The sequence below is a fragment of the Rhinopithecus roxellana genome, chromosome 1, assembly GCF_007565055.1.
Source record: "Rhinopithecus roxellana isolate Shanxi Qingling chromosome 1, ASM756505v1, whole genome shotgun sequence".
Taxonomy (NCBI): domain Eukaryota; kingdom Metazoa; phylum Chordata; class Mammalia; order Primates; family Cercopithecidae; genus Rhinopithecus; species Rhinopithecus roxellana.
In genome coordinates, this window is record NC_044549.1 from 143,993,637 (window position 1) to 144,019,340 (window position 25,704).

General features: G+C 35.3%; 1 protein-coding gene across 4 annotated transcripts in view; it reads left to right on the forward strand.

The window, feature by feature from the left end:
• PDCD10 (programmed cell death 10) overlaps positions 1 to 24,960 on the forward strand; it is a 51,118-nt gene extending 26,158 nt beyond the window's left edge. For 3 of the 4 annotated variants that reach the window (XM_010355012.2, XM_030932037.1, XM_030932035.1), the window contains 6 exons: positions 4,116 to 4,169; positions 11,721 to 11,838; positions 13,114 to 13,240; positions 21,129 to 21,207; positions 21,506 to 21,588; positions 24,475 to 24,960. In XM_010355012.2, coding sequence (XP_010353314.1) covers positions 4,116 to 4,169; positions 11,721 to 11,838; positions 13,114 to 13,240; positions 21,129 to 21,207; positions 21,506 to 21,588; positions 24,475 to 24,556 — 543 coding nt within the window. In that variant the 3' untranslated portion in view covers positions 24,557 to 24,960. The remainder of the gene's footprint in view (positions 1 to 4,115; positions 4,170 to 11,720; positions 11,839 to 13,113; positions 13,241 to 21,128; positions 21,208 to 21,505; positions 21,589 to 24,474) is intronic. The other variant, XM_030932032.1, reaches the window with a different exon arrangement.
• The last annotated feature ends 744 nt before the right edge of the window (positions 24,961 to 25,704 follow it).

Here is a 25,704-nt window from a genome sequence, read left to right on the forward strand (position 1 = left end):
CAATATGAAATTAAAACCAGGTGCTATGATTGCTCACTATGATTTTTGGTTCTTTGGCAGTGCTTTTTTGTGTGTAGTTGGTAAAATTGGTATTCCTGCAGGCTGGACCATCAATGGAGGCTTCGATTCGGCCACCTTGCTTTGCATCCCCTCTATTTTTTTTGTTTTTTGTTTTTTCCTGTTAAGATAAAATAAACCAGACCTCAAACTTTGAGCGTTGTAACCATTCTTCACAATGCAGGTAGGGATTTTATCTACAATCCTACCGTCTGGAAGTGATCATAATTAGCATTTTGGGTTTGAATTACTGCTCTTCTTCTTAGTAGAGTATTTCATCTTACCTGTTTCCTTATTTGTAAAATGGGGATAAACAGTGGTGTACTTCATTATCTCAACAACTCTGTGAAATAAATAAGTTGACTTAGTGTTTAAAATAGTACTAGTTATATAGTGTTAGTTATTGTTGTTAAGGAATCTTTCACATGTATTTCACAGTTGTGTATATTTGTAGGCAGTGTTTTAATGGAATATTTTTATAATAGTTGGTTCTGCTTACCTTTTTTGCCAGACAGCTTGGCAGCCCACAGAACTGATTCTTTTAGAAGCATATGTTGAACTTCACATGTACAAAATACAGCTGATTGCATTTTCTTTCTCTGTGATAGTTCAAAAACTAATAAGTGACCTCTTGATTCCATTACTTCTTTCTGGCATGCTTATTGACTTTTACCTGACTCACCTCACTTTTATCTGAATCACAGGAGATGTATTTGAAGTTTTTATTCTTGTAACTTGGCCCAGTTTAGTTCTTTTTAAGAAATATGATCAACAATCTTTGTTCACTGTGGGTAGGGAGAGGGGCATGAACATGGAAAAATCAAATCTTGCCTGGTTTTGAGGAAGCAAGTAGATTTGTACACAATTGAGAACCAGTTAACCTAATTATTTTGACCTTTAAAATGAACAACAGCAAAACACAGCTTTCACAAAAGTGTGAAAGAAAGTATTTTAAAACTTGAGTAACTGAAGGGCCAAATGACTCTTTTTTTTTTTTTTTTTTTTTAGTTATGGTTTTAGGAAACTTGGTGCTAGGAAAGTGTGGAAAAAACGGATACTTTTGGAGAGAGCAAAACAACAAATGTCCTCTTCATGGAATCAGAATTATGTGGAAGCTTTTTAAGTATTTTTATAAGTGGACCAGAGTAAATTTGCCTGGTTTGTGGTTGCTAGTAAGTGTAAGTGTTCTTAAAGGCTATCAACAATAAGTTACAGAAGGATCTCACAAAACAGAGTAGGCAGAATGGGGGTTGAGGTAAGACCTCCTGTTAGGCTCACCCAGCGTATGCATTGTTTCCAAATGTGCTTCAGGAGGCACTTTTCCTTCTCTTTTAGGAGAGATGAAGTGTGTTACATACCTTTTCTCTCACTCTGATTCTCTTATTTTCTCTCACTCATTTACTTGTTACATGGACATACTGTATAACTGAGGCCCAAGCAGTGCCTCTCTCTGTCCCAGTATCCATTAGTGCAAGGTGCAGTCATATATTCCTCCTTCAGTGGACCCAAAATACAGTGTATGCACTGTCAGTTACTGAGAAGGTTATTGTGTTTATTCTTTAAAGGTATCCTAGCCAAAGACGTTATCCCTAAAGCTCAGAAAGTGCTGGACTCTGAAGTGACTGAACAAAATGGAAATTCTTTTCTTTCCTAATTTACATGAAGTCATTATATTCCATGTGTTACCAACCCTGAAGAAACTTCTAAGTGGGAGAACTTGCCAGGAGGATGATTTTAAGAGGCCAAGAACACACTTTTTAAAGATCAGTTCAAATCCCATATTTATAAAGACTTCTTTCTGCTTCAACTGATGGCAGTTACTCCACTTTTCATATAGCTGCTTTATGTTGTACATGTAGGAACTCAAGTACATGGTAGGAATTCAAGAATGTGTTGGTCCTTAAAGAAACAGGTTGAAGAGATTCAGTGACAGGGTGGACTCCAGTCTGGAAGAGTGAGTACAGGGGGAGTCAGGGTGCGTTAGTGGCTTGTATACAGGATTCAGAGTCAAACTGAGTTTCTTGCTTTGTAAAATGGGGAAGAAGATAACATATCTTTCTACCTAACTAGTACAGGCTGAAATTATAAATAGATTTAAGAACAGTTAAGATAAATTTATGGATGAGAGATTAAATTCAATTCAAATGATAGGTATGCCTGGTACTGTCCTGGGCACCATGCATATATCAATACCGTATGAGTAAGAAAGCCTTTTGACTTTATTGTAAGGCCTATGGGTATATGCAGTCATGTGGCACATAACAACATTTCAGTCAGTGGTAGATGGATGGCATATATGGTGGTTGTCCCATAAGATTATAATTGAGCAGAAAAATTCCTCTCACCAAATGATGTTAAAGCCATTGTTCATTGTAGCACAACACATTACCTCTTTCATGTTTACATACACAAATACATTGTGTTACAGTTGCCTATAGTAGTCAGTTCAGTAAACATCAGGTTTGTAGCCTAGACACAGTAGGCTACATCATATAGCCTAGGTGTGTGGTAGGCTATCCCTATAGGTTTATGTCAGTACAATCTGTGATGTCCACATAATGATGAAATCACCTAATGACATGTTTCTTAAAACCTATCCATCCCCATCATTAAGCGATGCACGACTGCAGTGTGTCTCCAAGTAACTCCGGCAGAATTTTGTTGAAGTGCTTCTCAGCTCACACATTTTTGATTTAGTATATGTCTGACCTTCCTGTGACTTACTTTTTTGTAAGGTTCACATAAGTAAAATGAGTCTAGAAATCTAGAGAGGCTGATATCTATCTCAGGTAATCTTGTTAGCTCTTGATGAACTTTTCTGGGCACTTTTACTTCTCTGGATCCTTTCACATACCATTCAGGGCTATGCAGAATGAACTAATAACACTGATACTTGAAGGCACACAGCTGACTCAGACCTTTTTAAAAGAGGTCAGAGTGTGGTGTAAACCTAACAAAGGAAATGGGTTCCTATCAAAACGGAAACATTCATTTCTTTATGTCTGTCCCTGCCTCTCTTGCATAACAAGAACTTGAGATCTAATGAGCTATATTGTTATTTTAATCTTAGTAGTAGTCACTATAATTATATTAATTGCTTGGAAGTAGGAAACTTTTGTCATTTTTTGGAAACATGTCTTCGTTAATTATAAACTACTTATATAGTTATTTCTTTCTACATTTGTTTACTGGACTCTTTATGCCTTCTTTTTTATCCACTGAGGCAATATTAGATTTTACAAGATTTGTTAGGAGTCATGTTAAATGTTAAGCTAAATGATTCATTGTTTTTTGGCGGATAAATTACCTTGTCAGATTCTGTTGCTTTTGCTTTGTGCTTAAGGTGAATAATTTGTAGGGAGATAAGGTTCTTGGCATTTGTAACTGTCTTGTTTAGAAAATAAATTGACTTAATGTGTTAGAGATCCCATACAGGAGATTTCTTAAGCAAAACTTACACTTTTGTTGCCTCAAAGGAAGACTTTATTGCATAATATGATACATGTTTATAAGGTTTGTGTAGAAATATTCTACTTTGTAAAAATCTATATAGATTAGTTTCCAATTTAATATTGTCCCAAGTAAAAAATATATACAATTGAGTTTTATTGAGTTAACTAGAGTTAACTAGCTCAATCCTTAAGGACTGAAAAAATCAGAATTTAACAGAAGCTAGGTTTTTTGAGCCTGGCAGTTAACTGTTTACAAATGGAATTATTTTTATGAAATTATGAACTTCTGTGCCTGTGGTTTGCTGAAAATTGAATTAACGTGTTTAGTAAGGATGTTAATCTTTTGAAATTATAAACCTCACATATTTGATATAAAAATTAAAAGCATATGGGTTGCTTTTAGTTTTTTATAAAAACTTAAGGACATGTATTTTTTCATTGAAAATTTTGATAGCCTAATTGAAGAATTACGGTGATGTGCAATTATTAACAAGGATGTTGATTAAATGTTTAATGTGTTCATGTGATTGCTACAGAATGGAATCTCAGAATTGTGCTTTTTCCAAGACAGTTGATATTCTTAATAATTTTAAATTTTTATTGCAGCTAGAACGAGTAAATCTGTCTGCAGCCCAGACACTGAGAGCCGCTTTCATTAAGGTGAAGTGCAAATAATTTATTATGATTATTAAAGTGTATGTTCTTTGTAAATATAAGTACATGTGATGGTTGCCAGTTTATTTTCTTTTAGTGAAAGCCTTTTTAGCCATCTTATGCCTGTTTTACTATATTCCATAAAGCTTAAAATACTTCCAAATGTTACTTCGTTAACACGCATCTTTTCATCACTTTGTGCTTTTGAAACTGACTTTTTCAGAGCGTTTTCTTCTTAGCTGTAGATTATATTTTTGAGGGTTTTTTTTTTTTTCTATTATTTGACCTTTTGTAAACTTACATGGCTGGACGTGGTGACTCATGCCTGTCATCCCAACACTTTGAGAGGTCGAGGTGGGAGGATCACTTGAGACCTGGAGCAAGACCAGCCTGGGCAGTATAGCGAGACCCTGTATCTATCTACAGAAAATAAAAATATTAGCCAGGCACGGTGGCGCATGCCTGTCGTTCTTGCTACTCAGGAGACTGAGGCCGGAGGATTGCTAGAACCCAGGAGTTTGAAGTTACAGTGAGCCATGATCGTGCCACTGTGATCCAGCCTGGGTAACAGAGCAAGACCCTGTCTCAAAATAAAGTAAAAATTTAAAAGTATTTGTAAAAGTGTAACTTGAAAAGGTATTCTTTCTATTGTTTAATTATAGAACATGAATCTAAAAAACGTGTACCTTCAAATATGGTGAATTAAATATACTTTGAGGATATACAGTTAAGTCACTCAAAATAAATTATTTCCTTGTCTTTGGACCTGAGCTGTTCAGTGGGTTATCACTAGCCACATGTTGCTTTTGACCATGTAAAATAAGACTAGGTCAGATCAAGATATGTTCCAAGTTAAAATACACACAGATTTTGAAGACTTCATGTAAGAAAAAGAAAGTAAATTAGCTTAGTAATAAGTATTTTATAATAATTACTTGTTGAAATGATAATATTTTGGATGTACTATTAAAATAATTTTACCTGTGTCTTTTTACTTTTTTTTAAATGTGGCTGCTTAATATTACATAGGTAGCTCATCGTTGTTGCTGATAATTACATTTCTGTTGTAAAGCCCTACTCTAGAGACTTACTATAAATGTTGAATGCATTCTTTAATATAAAACTTTTATCTGGTCCTCCATCCCAAATATATATCATGGTGCCCAAAACTTTAATTTTTATTTTCGTATTCCTTCCCATCAGTAGCTTAAATAACCTGTGTTTTAGGTATTTTAATGTTTAAATGTGGAATACGTTTATATTTTAATTGGAATTAAAACTATAAGTCCATTCAGCTTGATTTCTTTTGTGTCACACAAGTTTATTGATAACATTCTTTTCTGATAGCACAGCTCATGTCACTAGGTATCTCGTATTACCACAATAATCTATATTACTTATGTTACAATAGAGCTTTTTTGATTTTATACCCTGTGATTCAAGGTGAGTACATATATCAATCACATAGATGTGGTTTGATTCATGGATAAAGTTTATTGTCCGTGGCATAGATTATTTATTTTGGAAGAAAACAAATTAACTAATTTTGCACTGATGTGTTTTTAATTATCACATTTAGTTTGTTACATTTCAAGTGAAATTGAAGGAGGCCATGTGTTAAAAATGTAAAGATGTTTGTATTTTTTAAATTGCAACTTTTGAAAAAGATGAAAGAAACCTCACCAGTCATGAAATCTATTATATTCATACTTCCAATTTTTGGTCCACAACAACGATAATTTTCATCATACTTTTTGTTATTTGGAGGAAAAAGAGGATTAAAATAGTTTTTTTCCCCAAGATAATACTATTGAATATTTTAATATATATGTACAGTAGACCTTTGAACAACGTGGAGGTTAGAGGTGCCCACCCTCTGCAGAGTTGAAGATTTGAGTATAAGTTTTGACTTCCAAAAATCTTAACTACTAAAAGCCTACTGTTGACCAGAACATCTTACTGGTAGCAAAAACAGTTAACATATATTTTGTGTATCCTATATATTACATACTGTATTCTTAAAGTAAGCTACAGAAAAGAAAATGTTATTAAGAAAATCGTAAGGAAGAGAAAATATGTTTATTATTTATAAGCGAAGTGGATCATCATAAAGTCTGCATCCTTGTCATTTTCGCATTGAATAGGCTGAGGAGGAGGAAGAAGAGAAGGGGTTGGTCTTGCTAGCTCAGGGATGGCAGAAGTAGAGAAGGTGGATGGGGAGGCAAGAGAGGCAGGTACGCTTAGTGTAACTTTACAGAAATATGTTTAATTTCTGACTTATGTGCTATGTCATTTCTCTAAAAATGTTTCTGTACAGTACCAGTCTTCCAACATTTGCTTTAGTTTCAGTGCTCATATCATAGAATGGTCATAAAGCAGCCTTGAATAAACAACTCTTCTGCTGGATTGTCTAATGTCCATTCGTTTTCTGGCACTCCTTTGTCTTCTTTCTCATCGTCTGTTAGTTCTTAAATTTCTCTGATATCCATATCTTGAAACCCTTCATCCTCTACCATTTTTACCATATCTACAATCTCTTTCATGATTTCCATGACCCTGTTGTAAGCCCTATGGAGTCGTGTAGAACATGTGGACACAGTTTTCTCCAGCAGAAATTTATTGTTTTAGGCTCGATGCGTTTTTCTATAACAGCATTAGCATCAGTGGTGTAATTCTTCCAGACTTTCATGATGTTCTTTCTACCAAGGATTGTTGACAGCCCTTTCCATAGAGGCCTTATGGTTCCATGTATAATGAGCCTTAAAGGTTCTTGATCACCTGATACAGAGGCTGATTTTAGAGGTGTGGTGTTTTGGGACAAGTAGGCCACTTTGACACCTTTCAGTGTTGAACTCGTGGGGTTCCGGGAGGCAAGGGACATTGTCCAGTATCAGAAGATTTTTTTTAAACAACAGTAATAGTAAAAGAAAAGTTAGGCGCCGAGGCCCGTGCATTGTAATCCTAGCACTTTGGTAGGCCGAAGTGTGAGGCTAGAGGCCAGAAGTTCAAGACCACCCTAGGCAACATAGGAAGACCTTGTCTCTAATTAAATATACATATACATATATATGTATATGTAGATATCTCTGATATCTGTATATCTCTAATATATATCTGATACAGATCTATCTAGAGATATATAGGTATCCCTATAGATATATATACACAATCAGAAGAACTTTAAAAGACCATCCCTTACTGCCAAGATGCTTTCTAACTTCAGGAACAAAGCATTGATGGCACCAGTCTAGAACAAGAGTTCTCTTTGTCTAGGTCTTCTTGTACAACCACAAGACTGCAAGCTGGTGTTTTTCTTTTCCCTGCAAGGCTCAAGGGTTTAGCAGCATTATAAATAAGGGCAGTCCTGATCCTAAACTAAACTTCATTTGCACAGAACAGTAGCATTGTCCTGCCCCTTCCTGCCTTAAATTCTGGTGCTCACTTCTCTGCTTTACTAATAAATATTCTTTGTGGCTCTTTTTTCCTTCAGAATGGGGTGCTTTGATCTGTATTAAAAACCTTTTCAGGCAGGTATTTTTTTTCCTCAAAGATATTCTTACTGGTGTGTGGCAACTTAATTTCTGCCTCTTGGTCAGCAGAATCTGTGTGTCCTATTATCTTGACATTTTTTAAGCAAAACCTGTTTCTAAAATTATCAAACTATCCTTGGCTGGCATTAAATTTTTCAGCTTTAGACTTTCCTTTTGCTTTAAGTTGTCATAGAATGAGTTTGCTTTTTCTTGAGTCATATTAAGGTCCATAGGTATGCCTTTCTTATAGATATCCTGCACCCACATAAAAGCTGCATTTTCAACAGGAGACAAAAAGGTATTTCACAAAACATGCAAGGTTTTTGTACCTGCTGATGAAGCTGCAGCCATGACTTTGTTTCATGAATTTCCTTTTTTTTTTTTTTTTCTTACAGTGAGTCTTAGGCTGGATTCAAGCAATTCAGTATTATGCAATTCACCTTCTTGTAATGTCATGACTTTGCTTCTTGAGCACACTTCCAGCATCACTATTGGCACTTTGTTGGGTCCCATGGTATTATTCCATGTTTAGAGTATTGCAGCAAACACGATGAAAAAAAGTTGTGAGGCCTGGGAGGTATTACTTTGTACTGGGATGTGCAGTTTGCTGAAGAGATCACCTATTCACATGGAGATGATTAGAGTCACATGGCGTTTTAATCATATACTTACTAATACTTGAACTCACTGCAATAGCAACAGGAGGTGGCTTCTAAATTACTACATATACATATGTACTACAGTTAATTTTGTGCAGTTATGATTTAATATTGCGTCTGTATATTTATATTTCTTTTAACTGCAAATAACACCATGTAGTCTGTTTGCATATGAGTTTTGATAAGTTTTAACTTTTTAATAATTTGTATCTATTTTATGATAGTAAACACTCAAATAGACTAGTAAATACCTATATTTTATGCATTCATAACATGTTTTTATTATGTTTTTCACTATAGGCTACTCAGTTTGTCTGTAAGTTTTTTCAAATTGTTGCTGATCTCCAAAAATTTTTCCTGTATATTTATTGAAAAGTATCTGCATGTAAGTGGACCTGAGCAGTTAAAACCAGTTCTTCAAGGGTCAGCTATATTCTACTTGATTCCCTCTCCCCATTATCCTCTCTGAGCGGTTCCGATAGGTTGTCCATCTTCCAGGTTGAGAATCACTGATCCACAAGAGTGTATGTTACTGCCCTACGGTTTATTTTTTTCTTACAGCTGGATTCTTTACAAAGATTAGACACCCTACAGGGTTCATATTGTATTCTGAGGGAAAACCTAGAGGCATAGATTATCTCTCTGATATGAGAGCATATTTACTCATTTTGTCAATCAGAGGCATTTGGTAAATTCAAGCTTTTAAAATAAGAATTAGCTTAACCAGGTTTTTAGCCAGGAGGTACTAAGACTGCTGCTTCCAAACTATGTACTGAGGTACCTGGTGGCCCATAGCAAATTCAGAGGGGTGCCACGAAGTATTTTAAAATTTTGAAGGTGTGCGGTGGTATTCAACATCTGTTTGACATTGTATGGACTCCTAGCTTGAGATAGTTTGCAGTTCAGCATATTGGGTTGCCCTACCCTGCTTTCATTGGTGTTAGATCGTTGAGAAGCTGGACATTTTTTTGGCCTGTGCTATGATCTGACAGAAGTACCAGAAAAAAAATATATCTGCAAGAGGAAATGCGAGTGGCAAGGTCTGATCTAAGACCAGTGTTTGAGAAATTGTGAAGTGCCCAGTAGGCACACACATCCCAGTAATAAGTGATGGTAGTTATTTAAGAATGAAGTAAAAAGTTTTTTTTTCAATTCATGTGTATTATTTTTTTAAAGGCTAAGTAGTTAGGACATTATACTTATTAAGTTGTTGGACCTGAGTATTTAATAAACAGCACTGTGAGGTATATCTTTTGGCGCTAAGGCTGCTGAAAACTGAGAAAGTAAGGGACCTCTGTGAGACTTTGGTAACGATCTAGCTTTAGCATTTTGGGGTTCCAGAGCAACTTGGTATTGAAAACTTTATTCTCAGACTTTCAACATTTAAACCTTTCAGTACTTCATTATAACTTAATCAGAAATATGCTTTTTCTTTTTTCGTTCTACAAGCACATAGAGAATGGTCCTCCTTTCCCCAAGGTAATTCGTTATGTAGGTAGATTTATTGCTAGATAAGATAAAGTATTGTTACCGAATGCTACATTAGATGTAGTTTTGTGGCAGTTCACCACATTAATGCTATAACAACACATCTTAAGCCATATTTGGACATCTTGTAAAGGAAACTCCTTTTTAAAAAAAAAATAGTTTTGTTTGTTTGTTTGTTTGTTTGTTTGTTTGTTTTTTAAGACCAGGTCTTATTTTGTATCACAGGCTGGAGTGCAGTGGCATGATCATAGCTCGCTGGAGCCACGAACTCCTGGGCTCAACCTCCCAAGTAGCTGGGACCACAGCCACACCCCACCATGCCTGGCTAAAAAATAGATTCTTTTTAAAATATATATCCGTGGAAGGAAAAGTCATCATAGGCTATAAAAGAAACAGGGTTCAGTCAGACACAGTTTATTGTTATTAATCATCTATCAAAATCAAAATGATTTTCCTGAATAGTATTTGACAGCATTTAAAATGATCCCAGGATTGAGATTGAGATAAATGCGTGTATTGTCTTTTCTCATTTCATCCCACAACCCTTCAGTTTTTGATACTTGAGATCTAATAAGAAGCAAGATGTTATAATGGAAAGAGCAGTAGGAAGAGAAGAAAACTGTATCTGCAGTGATAATCAGTGGAATTGAAGAGGCAGAGGTTAAGTGTGCTTGACACATAAGGAAGCAAAAAGATTGTCATCTGATTAAGATCGTAAATTGTGTTTCTATTTTGTTGTTTAATATTAGGGCAAAAAGGAAATTCATCAGCATAACAATTAAAATTGGCAGGCATCCTAAAGGAAACAAACATCAAATGTGATTACAGAATTTACTGGGAAAAACTGAAATCTGAAAATTAACTCTGGCTTTGGTAAACTGAGAACTCTATGCACAGTCTTGAAATGGCTACAAAATTTTAGTATCCTGGGGAGTCTAAGTCTAAGTAACATAGAACCAATGCAAACCCAATGAAACAAGCTCAAAAGGTAGTAAAAGTTTAATGATGTTCTAGAAACCAGTGAAGGAAATATTCTTGCTACAAAAATAAACTAGGAAATGAAAATCATTGTGTGGGAAAATAATTAAGGTATTACTATATAGGTTCAGTAAAACCTTCGAAATAAATCCTTTTTTGTTTTTCCTGGCATTCTCTTAATATAAATGAAAAGAATATGCAAAATGCTAGTCAGATGGGTTATTGCTTGATCCTTGAATTGCAATATTAGCGCATTAGGCCGAGCCTGGTGGACCACAAGGTCAGGAGATCAAGACCATCCTGGCTAACACGGTGAAACCCCGTCTCTACTAAAAAATACAAAAAAACTAGCCGGGCGAGGTGGCTGGCGCCTGTAGTCCCAGCTACTCGGGTGGCTGAGGCAGGAGAATGGCGTAAACCCGGCTGAGAACCGGCCACTGCACTCCAGCCTGGGCGAAGAGCGTAAACCTGGCGTAAACCCAGCTGAGAACCGGCCACTGCACTCCAGCCTGGGCGAAGAGCGAGACTCTGTCTCAAAAAAAAAAAAAAGATTCTCAAGATATTTAAAGTAATGAGAATAGTAGTTGTTAGATTACTAAAACATATATAATCCGTATATCTTTGTTATTAGTTCAATTGCAAGAGAGTGTAAAGAAGGTATAGAAAATACTAAGTTCTTTCTGTTCAAATGGAAAATGGAACCTTAGTCATAGTAAAGAGTCGGGTGCACAAGCTCTAACAAAGCCTTAGTGAATGCCATCATGACACCTGCTTTACAAAGATTTCTGCCCTTAAAACTTACCAGCGTAAGACGTTCCCAAAAGATTCTAAACAATTAAACTTTGGCTTTAAAATGTTGACTTCTTATCTGTATTTCAAAACTAGTTTTCTCTTTATTATAGGCTGAAAAGGAAAATCCAGGTCTCACACAAGACATCATTATGAAAATTTTAGAGAAAAAAAGTGTAGAAGTTAACTTCACGGAGTCCCTTCTTCGTATGGCAGCTGATGATGTAGAAGGTATCAGAAAGAAGAACCTTGCTTAAATTACACAATTGTTGAATAGTACTTCCTCTAAATCGTTATTATTTGACTAAAGGAACTTCCTTCCCTACTGTTTCCCTCCCCCGCCCCACCTGCCTTTACTTACGATGATGGTGGTGGTGGTGGTGGTGATGGTGGTGGTGGTGGTAATAGTAGAAGCTAATCTAGATCAAATAGAAAAATTGTTTTTCTTGCTTTTTATATTTGTGAGATTTAATTACTTGAACTTTGTTTATACTGCATGCTTTAAATTTTCCCCCCTTTATGTTTGGTGAGTTTCAGTTTTACTAAAAGGTAAGCTATTTGGAATGTGTTGACTTTAAGCAAACAATAGTTTGAAAGTAATGAGGTTTTTGTTTGCTTGTTTTTTTAACTTTAGTACAGCATCTTTTTATAAGCACAGATTTAGTGGAACAATATAACCATCCTTTTTGCTTTTCTTATTTTTTTACTTCAAATTATTTAGACATTGGTTTTACTTTAGTAGAAGTTTTCCCACTAGTTTAGAAAAACGTGGACATATGATTTCCCATAATTATTAAGGGAGAACAAAAAGCAGGTATTTTAACTGATTCCATGATTATAAAAAAGCTCTTATCATTATTTAGAGTTGAGCATTTGCAGCCCATTAGGCTATTATATATTGATGAATTGGTAGATTTGTAATGCTTCCAAGTCTGCAATGAATCTGGTAAAGTCTGATTGAACCTCCTTTCCAAAATTGCTGTTCTGTGATCCCAGCCCATGTATTGGATTTGTGCTGGTGTTTTTGTTTTTAAATTAGATTTCAAGAATATGTAGAATTTTTTATTAGATTATTTGGGGTTTTAATATAATGAAGCAATGTATATTCAATATAGGGGTTTTAAATTTTTAATCTTTCTAATTGGAAAGTAGGTATTACCTTTGCACTAGTTATGACACTCATTATTTAATTTAAGGTTTCCTTGGGAAATGTAAAGCCTACCTTTTAAATCTGTTTTTTTTTTTTTTTTTTAAGATTTCATGGGATTTCCTTTTATCCCAAATTGAAAATATTTGTATTTTCTTTTTCTGATACTTTACTTGAAGGGAGCCCTGCTGTTATTACTGGACTAAGTCGAATGCTAATGAATTCTGCTTTGCAACCTTGTCTTTCCTTATTATCTGGCCTTTCACCTCCCCCACCTGCCTTTGACCAACGTTGGGAATTCTTAGATGTGAATTTGGCAGAGTCGCAGGATGTTTTTTATTATGTGTTTATTTTATCAGAGTATATGATTGAGCGACCAGAGCCAGAATTCCAAGACCTAAACGAAAAGGCACGAGCACTTAAACAAATTCTCAGTAAGATCCCAGATGAGATCAATGACAGAGTGAGGTTTCTGCAGACAATCAAGTAAGCAATTTTTTGTTTTGTTTCTTTTCTTAAAAGTACTTCCAAGATTTTTTAATTTTGGTATGACATTAACTTGAAATGCTAATTTGAAATAAAATCTCAAATTGTTAAATACTGCATTTTATTAACTTTGTGGTGTTTGGTTTCAGAGTACAACATTTTTTAGAATGTTTAATTTTAAAACAATAACGAAATGTGCGTAAACTGGAATGTAGTTTGAGCTACATAAATGATGGGAAAATATAAATGTCAGATAAATGAATAGAGAAACTGGATATATCCTAGAGATTGGTAGTAAGAGATACCAAAATTGTTTTTATTTCAGAAACGGCAGCAGTCATTAACGTAAGTAATGTACTCTTAGGCATGAGTAGCATTTTCTAAGACTGACCAAGTAGCCTCTAAATCCTTGCCTTTGGGGGATATAGGTTAAATAAAAGACCAAGAATATGCATGGGGCCAGGAGGCTGGCTGGTGAGCAGCAGCCAGAAGGGTCATCCTAGAGAAGTAGTTCTCAGACCAGGGACACACTCTTCTGGAGTACAGTGAGGGGTGAGAGGGTAGGGGATTGAGTGAAAACATAATCCCTACATAAGTATCTTTAAACTAGAGAGTATGATAATTTTCTTCAGCCTCAGTGAATAGAAAACAAAGCTGGAAATACTTGCAGTGTCACTATCAATGCATGGTTTTGGTGAAACCATAGGTGGATATTACTGGGAAGAAGAGATTTAGCGCAGGTCTTTTTCTGGAAGAGGCTCTGACATATGTGGTAACTTTGAAGAACCTAAGGAGACTCATTTGGAATAAATAGTAACATTCATCTTTTGGAGATTGGGCAGTGGGAGGAGTGGCAGCAGCCAGGCAGCCCAGCTTCGTGAAGGCCCCCAGCATGCCTTGGCCCACATGCATCCGATATGTGCCTTCCCCGCTTCCAGGATGCCCAAGAGGATGGTCAGCTCAGCTGACAGGACAGTGAAGGAAAAGCCCAAAAGGAGATGGATATGGTTGTCAGCTAAACCTGCTCTTTCAATAGTGGAAATGAAGCCCCAAAGGGTAGCAGGAAAGGATAAATCTTCAGGTAAAAAAGTGCAAACAAAAGAAAAGAATAGCAAAGTGAAAACAGGCCAAAGTGGCTAACCAAGAATAAGGATTTATCTGCGGAAAACAGAAAAACTAAAACTGAAGAGAGTCCAGCCTCTGAAGCAGGAGAGAAAGAAGCCCAGTCTGATTAATACCGCATACCATGTCTTATCAGTGGTTCCCCGTCTCTCTTCTTACATAATCCAGAGGAATACTTTTATCAACTATGTTGTAAATGCAAGTTTTTTAGTAAGTCTAGAAACATTTAAGCAGTAAATTCCACCTCATCCCATTTTTTAAGTGTAAATGCTTTTTTTTTTAAGAGGTGAAATAATGTAATTTGTGGTTATTTTTTGGTACAATGAGAAAATAATGTTGGATATTGAATGATGGGGAGCCTTGATTGTTATGGGTGTCAGCTTAACATTCCATAAATGGGTGGTTAGTTTTTATATCCCATAATACAAAGCGTACTAAATGGCAAAGTGGAGTCGCAGTGCTGCGTTTAATGTCTTGAACATTTTTAATTACTCTGTCACCCAGGCTGAACTGCAGTGGCATGATCATAACCTACTGCACCCTCAACCTCCTGGGCTCAAGCAATCCTTCCACCTCAGCCTCCTGAGCAGCTAGGACTACTAGTGTACACCACCACACCAAGCTAATTTTTTTTTTTTTTTTTTTTTTGATATTTAATAGATACCACGTCTCCCTACATTTCCCAAGCTGGTCTCTAGCCTCTAAGCTCAAGTGATCCTCCTGCCTTGGCCTCCCAAAGTGTTGGGATTATAGGAGTGAGCCACCACACCTGACCTTAAATTACTTCTTCCTGTTGTTTTTTAGTGGAATTATTTCCTTGGGCAAACCACTCCTTGAGCCTGGCTCTCCCTTTCAGAATTGTGTGCACTCTGTAACATCTTTGGTCGTGGTAGTCCTGTTTTTCTAATAATTTTGTTGATGTGCTGTGAAAGATTAAAGTATATAGTGTATATGCTATTAAATTGTGAATTAGTGGGATGTATGTGACAGCTTATCAACATTTGAAGGTACTGGTACTTGATAGCCTCTGAAGGAAATTTTGCCTCAGTTGTAAGCTAGAAAGTCACTGGAATAACTTTAAAGAATAATAAGGATACGTGGCTTTTTAGATTTTGCAGTACGTATGTTCAGAATTGTGAACAAGTTGAAATGTCTGTGTACTGATCCTCAGCACAACAGATAAAATCTCAATTATGAAAGAAAAAGAAAACATATTTTGAAAATAGTATTCTTTGTCGTTCACATTGAGAAATGCTATTTTAGCTTGTTTGGATACCTAGCTGGTTTGGATACTATCTTTTGAGTCACATAAAGAGAGGAATATGTCCCCTAGAAAATAATGGTGCGTGATAGGTATGCCACCCAGCTATCAAGGAATGACCCTACTCTTTGACAATAATTAAGGACCAGGAATATGAAAAAGGCTTTTAATTGAATAGCCAAAATCTGTGTCACAAGGGACAAACCCTAAGGGTTTTTTTGTTTGTTTGGTTTTGGTTTTGGTTTTTGTTTTTTCGAGACCGAGTCTTGCTCTGTCGCCCAGGCTGGAGTGCAGTGGCACTATCTCGGCTCACTGCAAGCTCCGCCTGCTAGGTTCACACCATTCTCCTGCTTCAGCCTCCCAAGCAGCTGGGACTGCAGGTGCCCACCACCATGCTCGGGTAATGTTTTGTATTTTTAGTAGAGACGGGGTTTCACCATGTTAGCCAGGATGGTCTCAATCTCCTGACTTTGTGAGCCACCCACCTCAGCCTTCCAAAGTGCTGGGATTACAGGCATGAACCACTGCACCCAGCCTATGGGTTTTTTTTGTATTCTACCTTTCCTATAGGAAAGCCCCAGCTTCCTTTTCTACATTTAATATGTGAAGGGGGAAGGTAATCCAATGTTTATGGAGTTTTATTTTTAATCTGGTACAAGTTGAGCATCCCTAATTTGAATATCAGAAATTCTAAATGCTCCAAAATCCGAAACTTTCTGAGCACCGTGACATGACACCATAAGTGGAAAATTCCACATCTGACCTCGTGTGATGGATGGATTGTAGGCAAAACACAATCAAAACTTTATTTTATGCACAAAATACATGCATATATGAATGCACTTTATAAAACATAAATGAATTTCATGTTTATACTTGGGCCTCATCCCCAAGTCTAAAGACTTCTGGTCTCAAGCATTTCATTTAAGGGGTACTTGCTCTGTATAAAGTAAATATATTTGGCCTGTAAAAGGATAAAGTCAATGATCCCAAACTTGATTGTTTAGACTATTTATTTCTGAAGTTTTCAAATAATTTGGTAAGTTTTCATTTGCTTTGATAATCATGGACTTGTTGATGAGCCATGATACATTTCTATGAAGATTTGACATTTAAAATAATATTTGCAGCAGATTTTGCTTCAGATCATCAAAGTACATTTATATAATCAGTGTCATCTTAATAGCAATCACTTATATAGTACTTATTATATTCTAAGCACTATTTTAATCACTTTACATATATTTATTTATCACAACAACCCAGTAACAAGTGAAGAAATTGAAGCAGGCACAGAAAATTAGGTAAGGCCACAGACGTTACCTATTAAGTGGTAGAGCTGGATTTGAACCCAGGCAATCTAACGCCAGGTGTTCACTGCTGTTTCCCAATCATCGATTTACAATGTGGATCTAATCTGGAGATTAAAAAATCAAGTTTCTGCCATTTGAAAGAAATGTGATAAAGGATATTTTAACATAGGATGCCACTACATGAGAGAGAGAGAACGGTGTTGTGGTTGAAGCTGAGATAGAAATGTAGGCCCAGAGCCCTGTCACTTTGACATGTAGGCCCTGTCACTTTGACATGTAGGCCCTGTCACTTTGACATCCTCTTTCCCCCTACAGAGTCCCTGAGACATCTCTGCTAAACTGTGTGTGACTCTAGGGAGCTACCGTTTGAAAACCACATTATTAGCAGCACATTTTAGTCATAAGAAAATTGAGCTTAAGAGTCTTGTTCATAGTCATTGACAGAGGCTTTCTTTAGGATGTTGTTTCATTTATGAGGGAGTAATAATACTTCAGTTCTGTTGTCTAGAGTGTACTCATTTAGCACAATTGAATTAAGGGTAATGGTGGCAATGAAAATTTACTTCCTAACAATTTGAGGAGGGATAATTTACCCTGGCAAGTTTGTTGATGTGTATGTTATTTCTGAGACTAAAATTCAACCACATATGAATAGCATAGATAGGCTAAAGTATAAATATTTGTATTACTGTCATATATTGGTACATTTTCATATATGTTCTTACCACTATTAATTGACAAATTAGTGGATAAAATTGCACCAAAATAGAAAATTATTTCTCCTTCAGGCATTTCTCAAATATTTTACTTTCTTGTATCTAAGGTAGTTATCCCCTTTATTCACTTTAGCAACATTTTTCAGTAAGCATATGTCATACACATATTACACCAAGTACTATAGGTGATGCTATAGATTGTATCAAAGTACAAGTAAAAAAGATTCCTGACAGCTAATAAATATTCGGGCAGTTTTGAATATATTAGCAGACCTAGGTTTGAATCTCCATTCCAACATTTAGCTATGTAACCTTGGATATAGGTTGTTTAACTTCTGTCATTTTAGTTTGTGCCTCTGAAAGTAAGGGTAATGACTTGTGAGAATTGAAAGAAATGATATACATGAAGGGCCTAGCACAGAACCTAGCATACATTCAACAGTACATGCTATAATAGCGTTGTGAAATGAGAATTTTCTTCCCTTTTCTCAACGGAGTTGATTAGGAGAAATGATCCAGCAAATATTTTAAAAGGCCTTTTGATCAGTGAATGTGTGTGCCTGAGTACATTTGAGCTATGCAAATATTTTGTAAAATTAATTTGAAGTCCAGTACATCTCACCTAATGGAAAACTAGTGGAGACTCATAATTTAACAGACCAAAACAAAAAAGCCAGGCATTTATTTACTGTTTGTAATCCATATTTGCATATTCCTAGGTGAAAATTCAGCAAGGTTTATTTAAGTTAGGAGTTTTCATGAAGGGTCCAGAATAGACTTTTTCAGAGTTTTCCAGTCTAAACCAAACTCAACTCAAAGCACAGGGATTCCCTTTCATTAGCGGATTTGCATAAACATGTATCATGCACATTTGGGTGGCGTGATTGGAAACTCTACTTTTCCATGCAGTTTTTTGATAAGATGTATATTTACATTTCATCTGAAGGCTTTGTCTTTCAGTGTATGTTTCGCACAGCTGCCCTAACTATTAGGTTGGTGCTAAGTTCCTCCTGCTCATACTATCTGCCTCTTATCACAGAATTCGTCTGCACCAAGCCGCATTCATTAGTTATGTGATATTTATTTTACCCTCAAGTTTTTTCTCAGTTCTTTATCTGGTTAATTGTCTGTAGTGGTTTTTTTGTGACAGTATTTTCTCTCATAGGAAACAAACTCTCTGGTAATTACTAATATAATTTAGCTTCCTGTGTGCACACCTTGGTGCCATAAATGAAAATACTTTTCTGTGTACATATGGATAACATAATATTTGACATATATTCTGCAGATTGTTTCTAGAGAACATTTTTTCTACAATTTGATAGGCATTTAACACTCTTTTGCCTCGTGTCCAAACAGAAGGCCAGGCTTAGGAATAAACGGCCTTGGCTGACAGAGCTCTGTTCCAATAAGGCATTAAACCTCAGCTGCAAGTTTCCAAACGTGTCTCATCAGCAGTCACCTGAGGAGTTGCGCCTCCCCACACCCCCTTTTTGAGTAGAGATTTCCAGTATTTATCAGCATGTCTCTCTTTTTTTGTCCAGCAAAACCCTCCCTTCTCCCCTCGTCTTTCTGTCTCCCTAGGTGCATGAGGCAGCATTTTTCAGACCCACTCTTGACTTGTAGAATCCAGGCATTGTTGTTGCATATCAAACTTATGTTCATCTTGATGACTAGCCCTGGAAACACATTTTATTCCTCTTTAGTGGAATATTGAAATATACTACAAAGTGAGACTGTATAAACTTCTGTCTGATCACTTTGTAATTTGCCCCATTATATTCCGTTTTAAGTAACTCCATTGTGGATTTGGAGAAGCTTGCATATTTGGAGATTTGACATGTTTTATTTGTTGAAATTGTAATTTTTCTCACAGAATAGTCCTATGACAGCATTTTATTAAACAGTGGTGGGTTTATGTCCATCACATCAGTATACAAAGATTCAACTTGCTTAAGCCATAAATGAAAGGAATAGTTATCTAATTAAAAACTGCTGTTACTAAACCAGAGGCAAAAAAAAAAAATTAGATAGCATTTATGTAAGACTTATTGTCCTACTTGAATATGTAGTATTTCAGTGTTTCAGCCCAATACCAGTGTTTGACCTGAGAGAGGTAATAAGTAAAATATTATTGAAATAATTAATGAAAATGTAATTACTACTTTGGAGTACTCTAAAATACTTTTTTTTAATATCAAAATTCTGTATGCTTTTAATTCTTAAAATTTCTACATGCTTATTTACTGAAAAACATACTGGGAGACACCCACATGCACACAGAAACCTGGACATATCATCTGAGGATTTTTTCCCCTTGAAATAGGAATGTTGAAATGTTTTAGATAGGAAATAACTGAAATCTGGCATTTATAATTAGTATTAGTAGTAAAATGTTATGTTTAGTATGGTGCAGATTTCTGTCTTATTCATTTCTTCACAGTTGCATTGCATTTGAAGTTTTTGTTGTGACTAACAGCTAAGAGAATGGTTTTGAAAAAGAAGGTTTGTCGTAGAGAATGTGAGACTGTTTGAGAATGCAGTATTATATAAAGTTCAATTTGACAGAAAAAAAAATTGCTATGAGGTTAAAATGTGGAAATCAAAAGGGACGAGACAGGACAAAAAAAAAAAGTTCAGAAAAAAATGGTGCATGGATAGGAAGAACACTCAAATGAGAATCAGTGTTATTGATTTCTTCCTTTTGTCTCTTTTGAAAGGGGAGGGAGGTGATGATGCATATATAGTCAAAGGATGATTGCCAGAAAGGTTAAAGTGGAAGAATATTGTGGTGATGTCTCCCCCAGTAATTTAAATATTATATTTTCCAAAGGGAATAGTGGCTGACAGCAAGTGTTTGAAAGAGGAGGATATTTGGTTGCTAGATAGAAGCTAAAAGTGTCTATAAAAGAGTTAAAGGAGGAGGAGTATTTCCTCAGGGGAGAGGAATATTTTCTGAGGAGGAAATATTTTATGTTAAACATCAAAACTAATAGGTATCTATCATACAGCGTTGTTAAATACAGAATTGAGTTATATGTAATGCAGAATATCATAAAATTGTTCGTTGTTCAAATAACAAAAGTGGAGAACGTGGTAGCTTGAATTTAGCTACATTAGAGCAAATAAAAAATTTAAAATGGGAAAAGACAGACATAGGTAATGTTTATCCTTTTCTAAATTTGAGTAAGGAATGCTTAATGAAATGTGATTGATTTGAGAAAGTTGGTTTTGGTTGGCAACCTTTGGTCAGCGGTGCAAGAGAATGAGGATTACAGAGGGGTACAGGCTAAAACCCCAACTCCAACCAGCTAGCCAAAAAGACTGACTATTCATGAAGTGAGTGCACTTACCATAATTAAGAGTGTACTGTGATTAGATTAAGAGTGTACTTAATTTCTTTCAAATGTAGCTGATGTTTTCTCTCACAAATTTCTTTCACATGCAGCTCATACTCTTTATTCTTTTCCCAACAGGGATATAGCTAGTGCAATAAAAGAACTTCTTGATACAGTGAATAATGTCTTCAAGAAATATCAATACCAGAACCGCAGGGTACGTTTAGTAGAAGCCTTGCTAGTTGACACCCTAGATGTTGGTTTATGCCTAGTTGTTTTATTGACTTGAAAATAGGATTGATTGTTGGAAATAGTTTTGTGTCATTAACCATTGAGTTTATTCTTGGATTTAAATATGCCTTTTTATTTAAAAGTAAATACTCCACAATCGCTTATTAGTAATATTCATATAAAGTACATCCCATATCCTGTGTAATCTCTTGTCCTTGCCTTTAGCTGTTGTGATTATTTCTCTTATTTAGTACTTTTTTTCTTATTATATTTTGTGGCTGTAGGCACTTGAACACCAAAAGAAAGAATTTGTAAAGTACTCCAAAAGTTTCAGTGATACTCTGAAAACGTATTTTAAAGATGGCAAGTAAGTACTGTAATTTATCCTTTACTTTTAAAATTAAATAAATTATGTGGTTTTATATGGTATGAAAACCATATAAATTAAGCCCTTTTACTTTATTAGTACTCCAGGCAACCGATAATCAAGGCATTCCATTAACAATAGGAAATGAATGTGGTTGCTAATCTGGCCATAACTCCTTTCTACAGCAGGAGTTATCGGACGCTTTCTGAAAAGAGCCAGATAGTAAATATGTTAGATTTGGTGGGCCTGTTGCCATTATCCACCTCATCTCTGCCGTTGTAGTACAGAAACAAGCCATAGACAATATACAAACAAGAGGGTGTGACTGTGTTTTAATAAAACTTTATACAAGATTCAAATTTCAGTATCTTGAAATAATTTTTACCTGTCATATATTCTTCTTTTGATTTTTTTTTTTTTTTTTTTTTTTACCATTTAAAAATGTAAAAGCAATTTTAGTTCATTGGCCTATTTTATACACTCCTGAAACAGTGGTTCTCAAACTTTAGTAGCATCAGAGTCATCTGGAGGACGTGTTACAGCTCAAATTGCAGATTGCTCGAGGGTCCCACTTCTAGAATTTCTGATTTCGCAGGTCTAGGATGGAGCCCAGGTATTTGCATTTCTTAGAAATTTTCAGATGATACTGACATTACAGGTCTGTTGAGAACTACTGCACTAAAGTTAAAGCAATGTTGTCAATCCTTTCTGTGCAATAGAGTCACTTGAGGACAGTTTTTAAAAAATTCCCATAGCCTAGGCCCCACCTGCAGAGATTCTGATTCAGTTGCTGGGAGTGGAGCCAGGGTTTAGATGTTTTGTAAAAGTGCCCCAGATGTTTTTAAAGGGCTGTAAGGGTTTTGACCCACTGTCCTGGAAAGAGGCTTTCACAGCAACATCATTCTATAAAATAGGAAATATACTAAAATATAAATTGTACATTAGTTTTTAATTTACATATAATTGGTTGTAATGCACTATAGAAAACCAAGAGATTTTATATATTTTAACATACATGCATGCATACATATAATGTATAAGCTGATGGAAAGTCTGGCCATATAGGTAGTTTTTTGCACTTCAAGTCAAATGTGAGAATTTTTTCAACAAGATTATTTTTTAACAGTGCTTAAAGTCAGAAAAGTAATCTAAATAGAGACCTCAATCATCCCATCCTACTATACAGGTTTTAAGATCTCTATATTCATGTCACATCATTATAGTATTATTGTAGTAATATTTAAAATGATAAAAATACATTAGATAGAATTCTGTTAATTTTCAGAGTCATTTTTAACAGTTCAAACAGATTGAAGTATTTACATTTATATTACGAATTAGAGATTACCGAACTACATTTTATTTGTTTTGTGGTGGTGTTCCGTACACAGGTTGTCTAAGGGAAATGCTCCTTGATGACTTAGTTTAATAAGCTGGCATTTGTGTTTTGAAAATAAACTTGTTTTTTTCTTGATTTATGCTAAGCTCAGCCAAAAACACATTAAAATAATAATTTTTCTGATGGGATTATTATTTCTGATTTTAAATTACTGTTATGGAATAAGCACAATGAAAGGTAGACATTAAAGCCTAATTTTCATTAATTAATTGAAATTATTTACTCTGCATATGGATTCAGTCTCCTTGCTACTTTCTCTCCATTCAGCAGCTTTTTAAAATTCCAGTTATTTGTGTATCACTAATGTGCTGTGAGTTTTATACCTGTTTCCTCAAAACAGAAAATTATTGATAGAGCCTGATCTTTAGGCCATCTTTCAGTAGGGGGATGGATTTGCAGAAATGGATTTGCATCCATTTCTTTCTGGCCATTCCCTTTTTTTTTTTTTTTTTCTTTTTGAGGCAGAGTCTTGGTCTGTTGTCCAGACTGGAGTGCAGTGGCACGATCTGGGCTCACTGCAACCTCCGACTCCTAGATTCAAGCAATTCTCCTGCCTCAGCCTCCCGAGCTGGCATTATAGACACATGCCACCATGCCCGGCTAATTTTTGTATTTTTAGTAGAGACAGGGTTTCACCATGTTTGCCAGGCTGGTCTAAAACTCCGAGATACCTCATGATCCACCCACCTTGGCCTCCCAAAGTGATGGGATTACAGGTGTAAGCCACCGGGTCCGGTCCCTGGACATTCTCTTTTGAGAAATGTCTAGGATGCAGGTACATGTTAGATATGACGCTAGGAAACTATTAAGGCCACACAGTGGGACTAGGGCGTCAGCTCTGTGTTCCAGCCACATGAAGATGAGCCATTAGGAGAATGTGATGGAGCTCAAAGCCAATTTTAAAGAATATATTTTTATATGTTGTCAGCTCCCAGATTTTGAAACTTCATGATTATTTTGTTGTAAAAATATGTTTATAGTAAAAGTAGTTTGTAGTAGTTCGTCGTTTAGAATTTCTACCTCTTTTTTAAGGAGATAAGAGATTGGGATGAATCAGATTAAAAGTAATCAACTTTTTCTTGAGTATTGTGTCCATTAATTACAGATTTTGAGATTATGATACTTTGCTAGATTTTACTTGTTAACTTCTATGAATCCACAGCTGGAGACCACATCTGAATCCTCCTTTTGGCCAGTTAACTTGTTCCACCTATAAATGAACTGGGTTGTTGAGGCACCACCTATCATTAGCAGCCCTCCAACATTTTATTGCCAGTCAGAACCACCAGGGGGCAGTAATTACTAGATAGTTCAAAATGATGCAAGAGTATTAAATCCTAAATTGGAATAAAAGTTTTAATACTCAGTACTAACTTGTCTTTTTTTTTTTTTCTTAAATTGATTTCATTGCTACTGTTAATATTATAAATCTTAAAAGGGTGAATTTTTTGGATGAAATTAATGCTTATTCTTTTCTTTTTAAACAGGGCAATAAATGTGTTCATAAGTGCCAACCGACTAATTCATCAAACCAACTTAATACTTCAGACCTTCAAAACTGTGGCCTGAAAGTTGTATATGTTAAGAGATGTACTTCTCAATGGCAGTATTGAACTGCCTTTATCTGTAAATTTTAAAGTTTGACTGTATAAATTATCAGTCCCTCCTGAAGGGATCTAATCCAGGATGTTGAATGGGATTATTGCCATCTTACACCATATTTTTGTAAAATGTAGCTTAATCATAATCTCACACTGAAGATTTTGCATCACTTTTGCTATTATCATTCTTTTAAGAATTATAAGCCAAAAGAATTTACGCCTTAATGTGTCATTATATAACATTCCTTAAAAGAATTGTAAATATTGGTGTTTGTTTCTGACATTTTAACTTGAAAGCGATATGCTGCAAGATAATGTATTTAACAATATTTGGTGGCAAATATTCAATAAATAGTTTACATCTGTTAAACATTTCTTTACTTGAAAAAAATGCATATATATATGTGTGTGTACATATATATATATGTGTGTGTGTGTATATATATATGATCAGAAGACCAAGACAACTTGGTGTAATGTCTAAAAAACTTCTAACGGGAGCTTATCAGCAGTTTATCAAATAATAAAGAAACAACAATTTCTATTTTTGTCCTTAATCACTTTGGACACAGAGTAGTCAATGGAAATATTTTTGTTAATTATTACTTATAACGTACTGAGTATTTTTATATGATTTCCAACCTGTTTTAAAAGACTTATGAGTAAGAGATGGCATTTTCTAGTGTTTCCGCACTATAATGCCACTTTTTGAACTCTTGTGACAAATGTAGATTTGACTCTTAAAAATTAAGCCTTTCGTATACTGGGCCCTCATAAGCTTTGCACATTTTTTTCCCCAAAAAATAGCCACAATTAATAATAATTTGAAGCTATATCAATGGTTGGATTGAAATTGTCGTGAGTGTTAACATTCTATACACTCTTCAACTAGTACAGTTTTATTTCACCATGGAGAAGTTTTATGGAAATTATGTATCAAGTGTTGATGTTAAGTGGTGTCATTTTTCAATTAGAAAATAAAGGGAAAAATCAGAATTTCCTTATCTTTTATAAAGATTTTAGATGTTAAACTAAGTTTCTGTGGGCAGTATATTTTTTTGCTATTATGCAACTCAGTTATTTTATTTTTTCTCCATTTTAAAAAACAGATTTTTA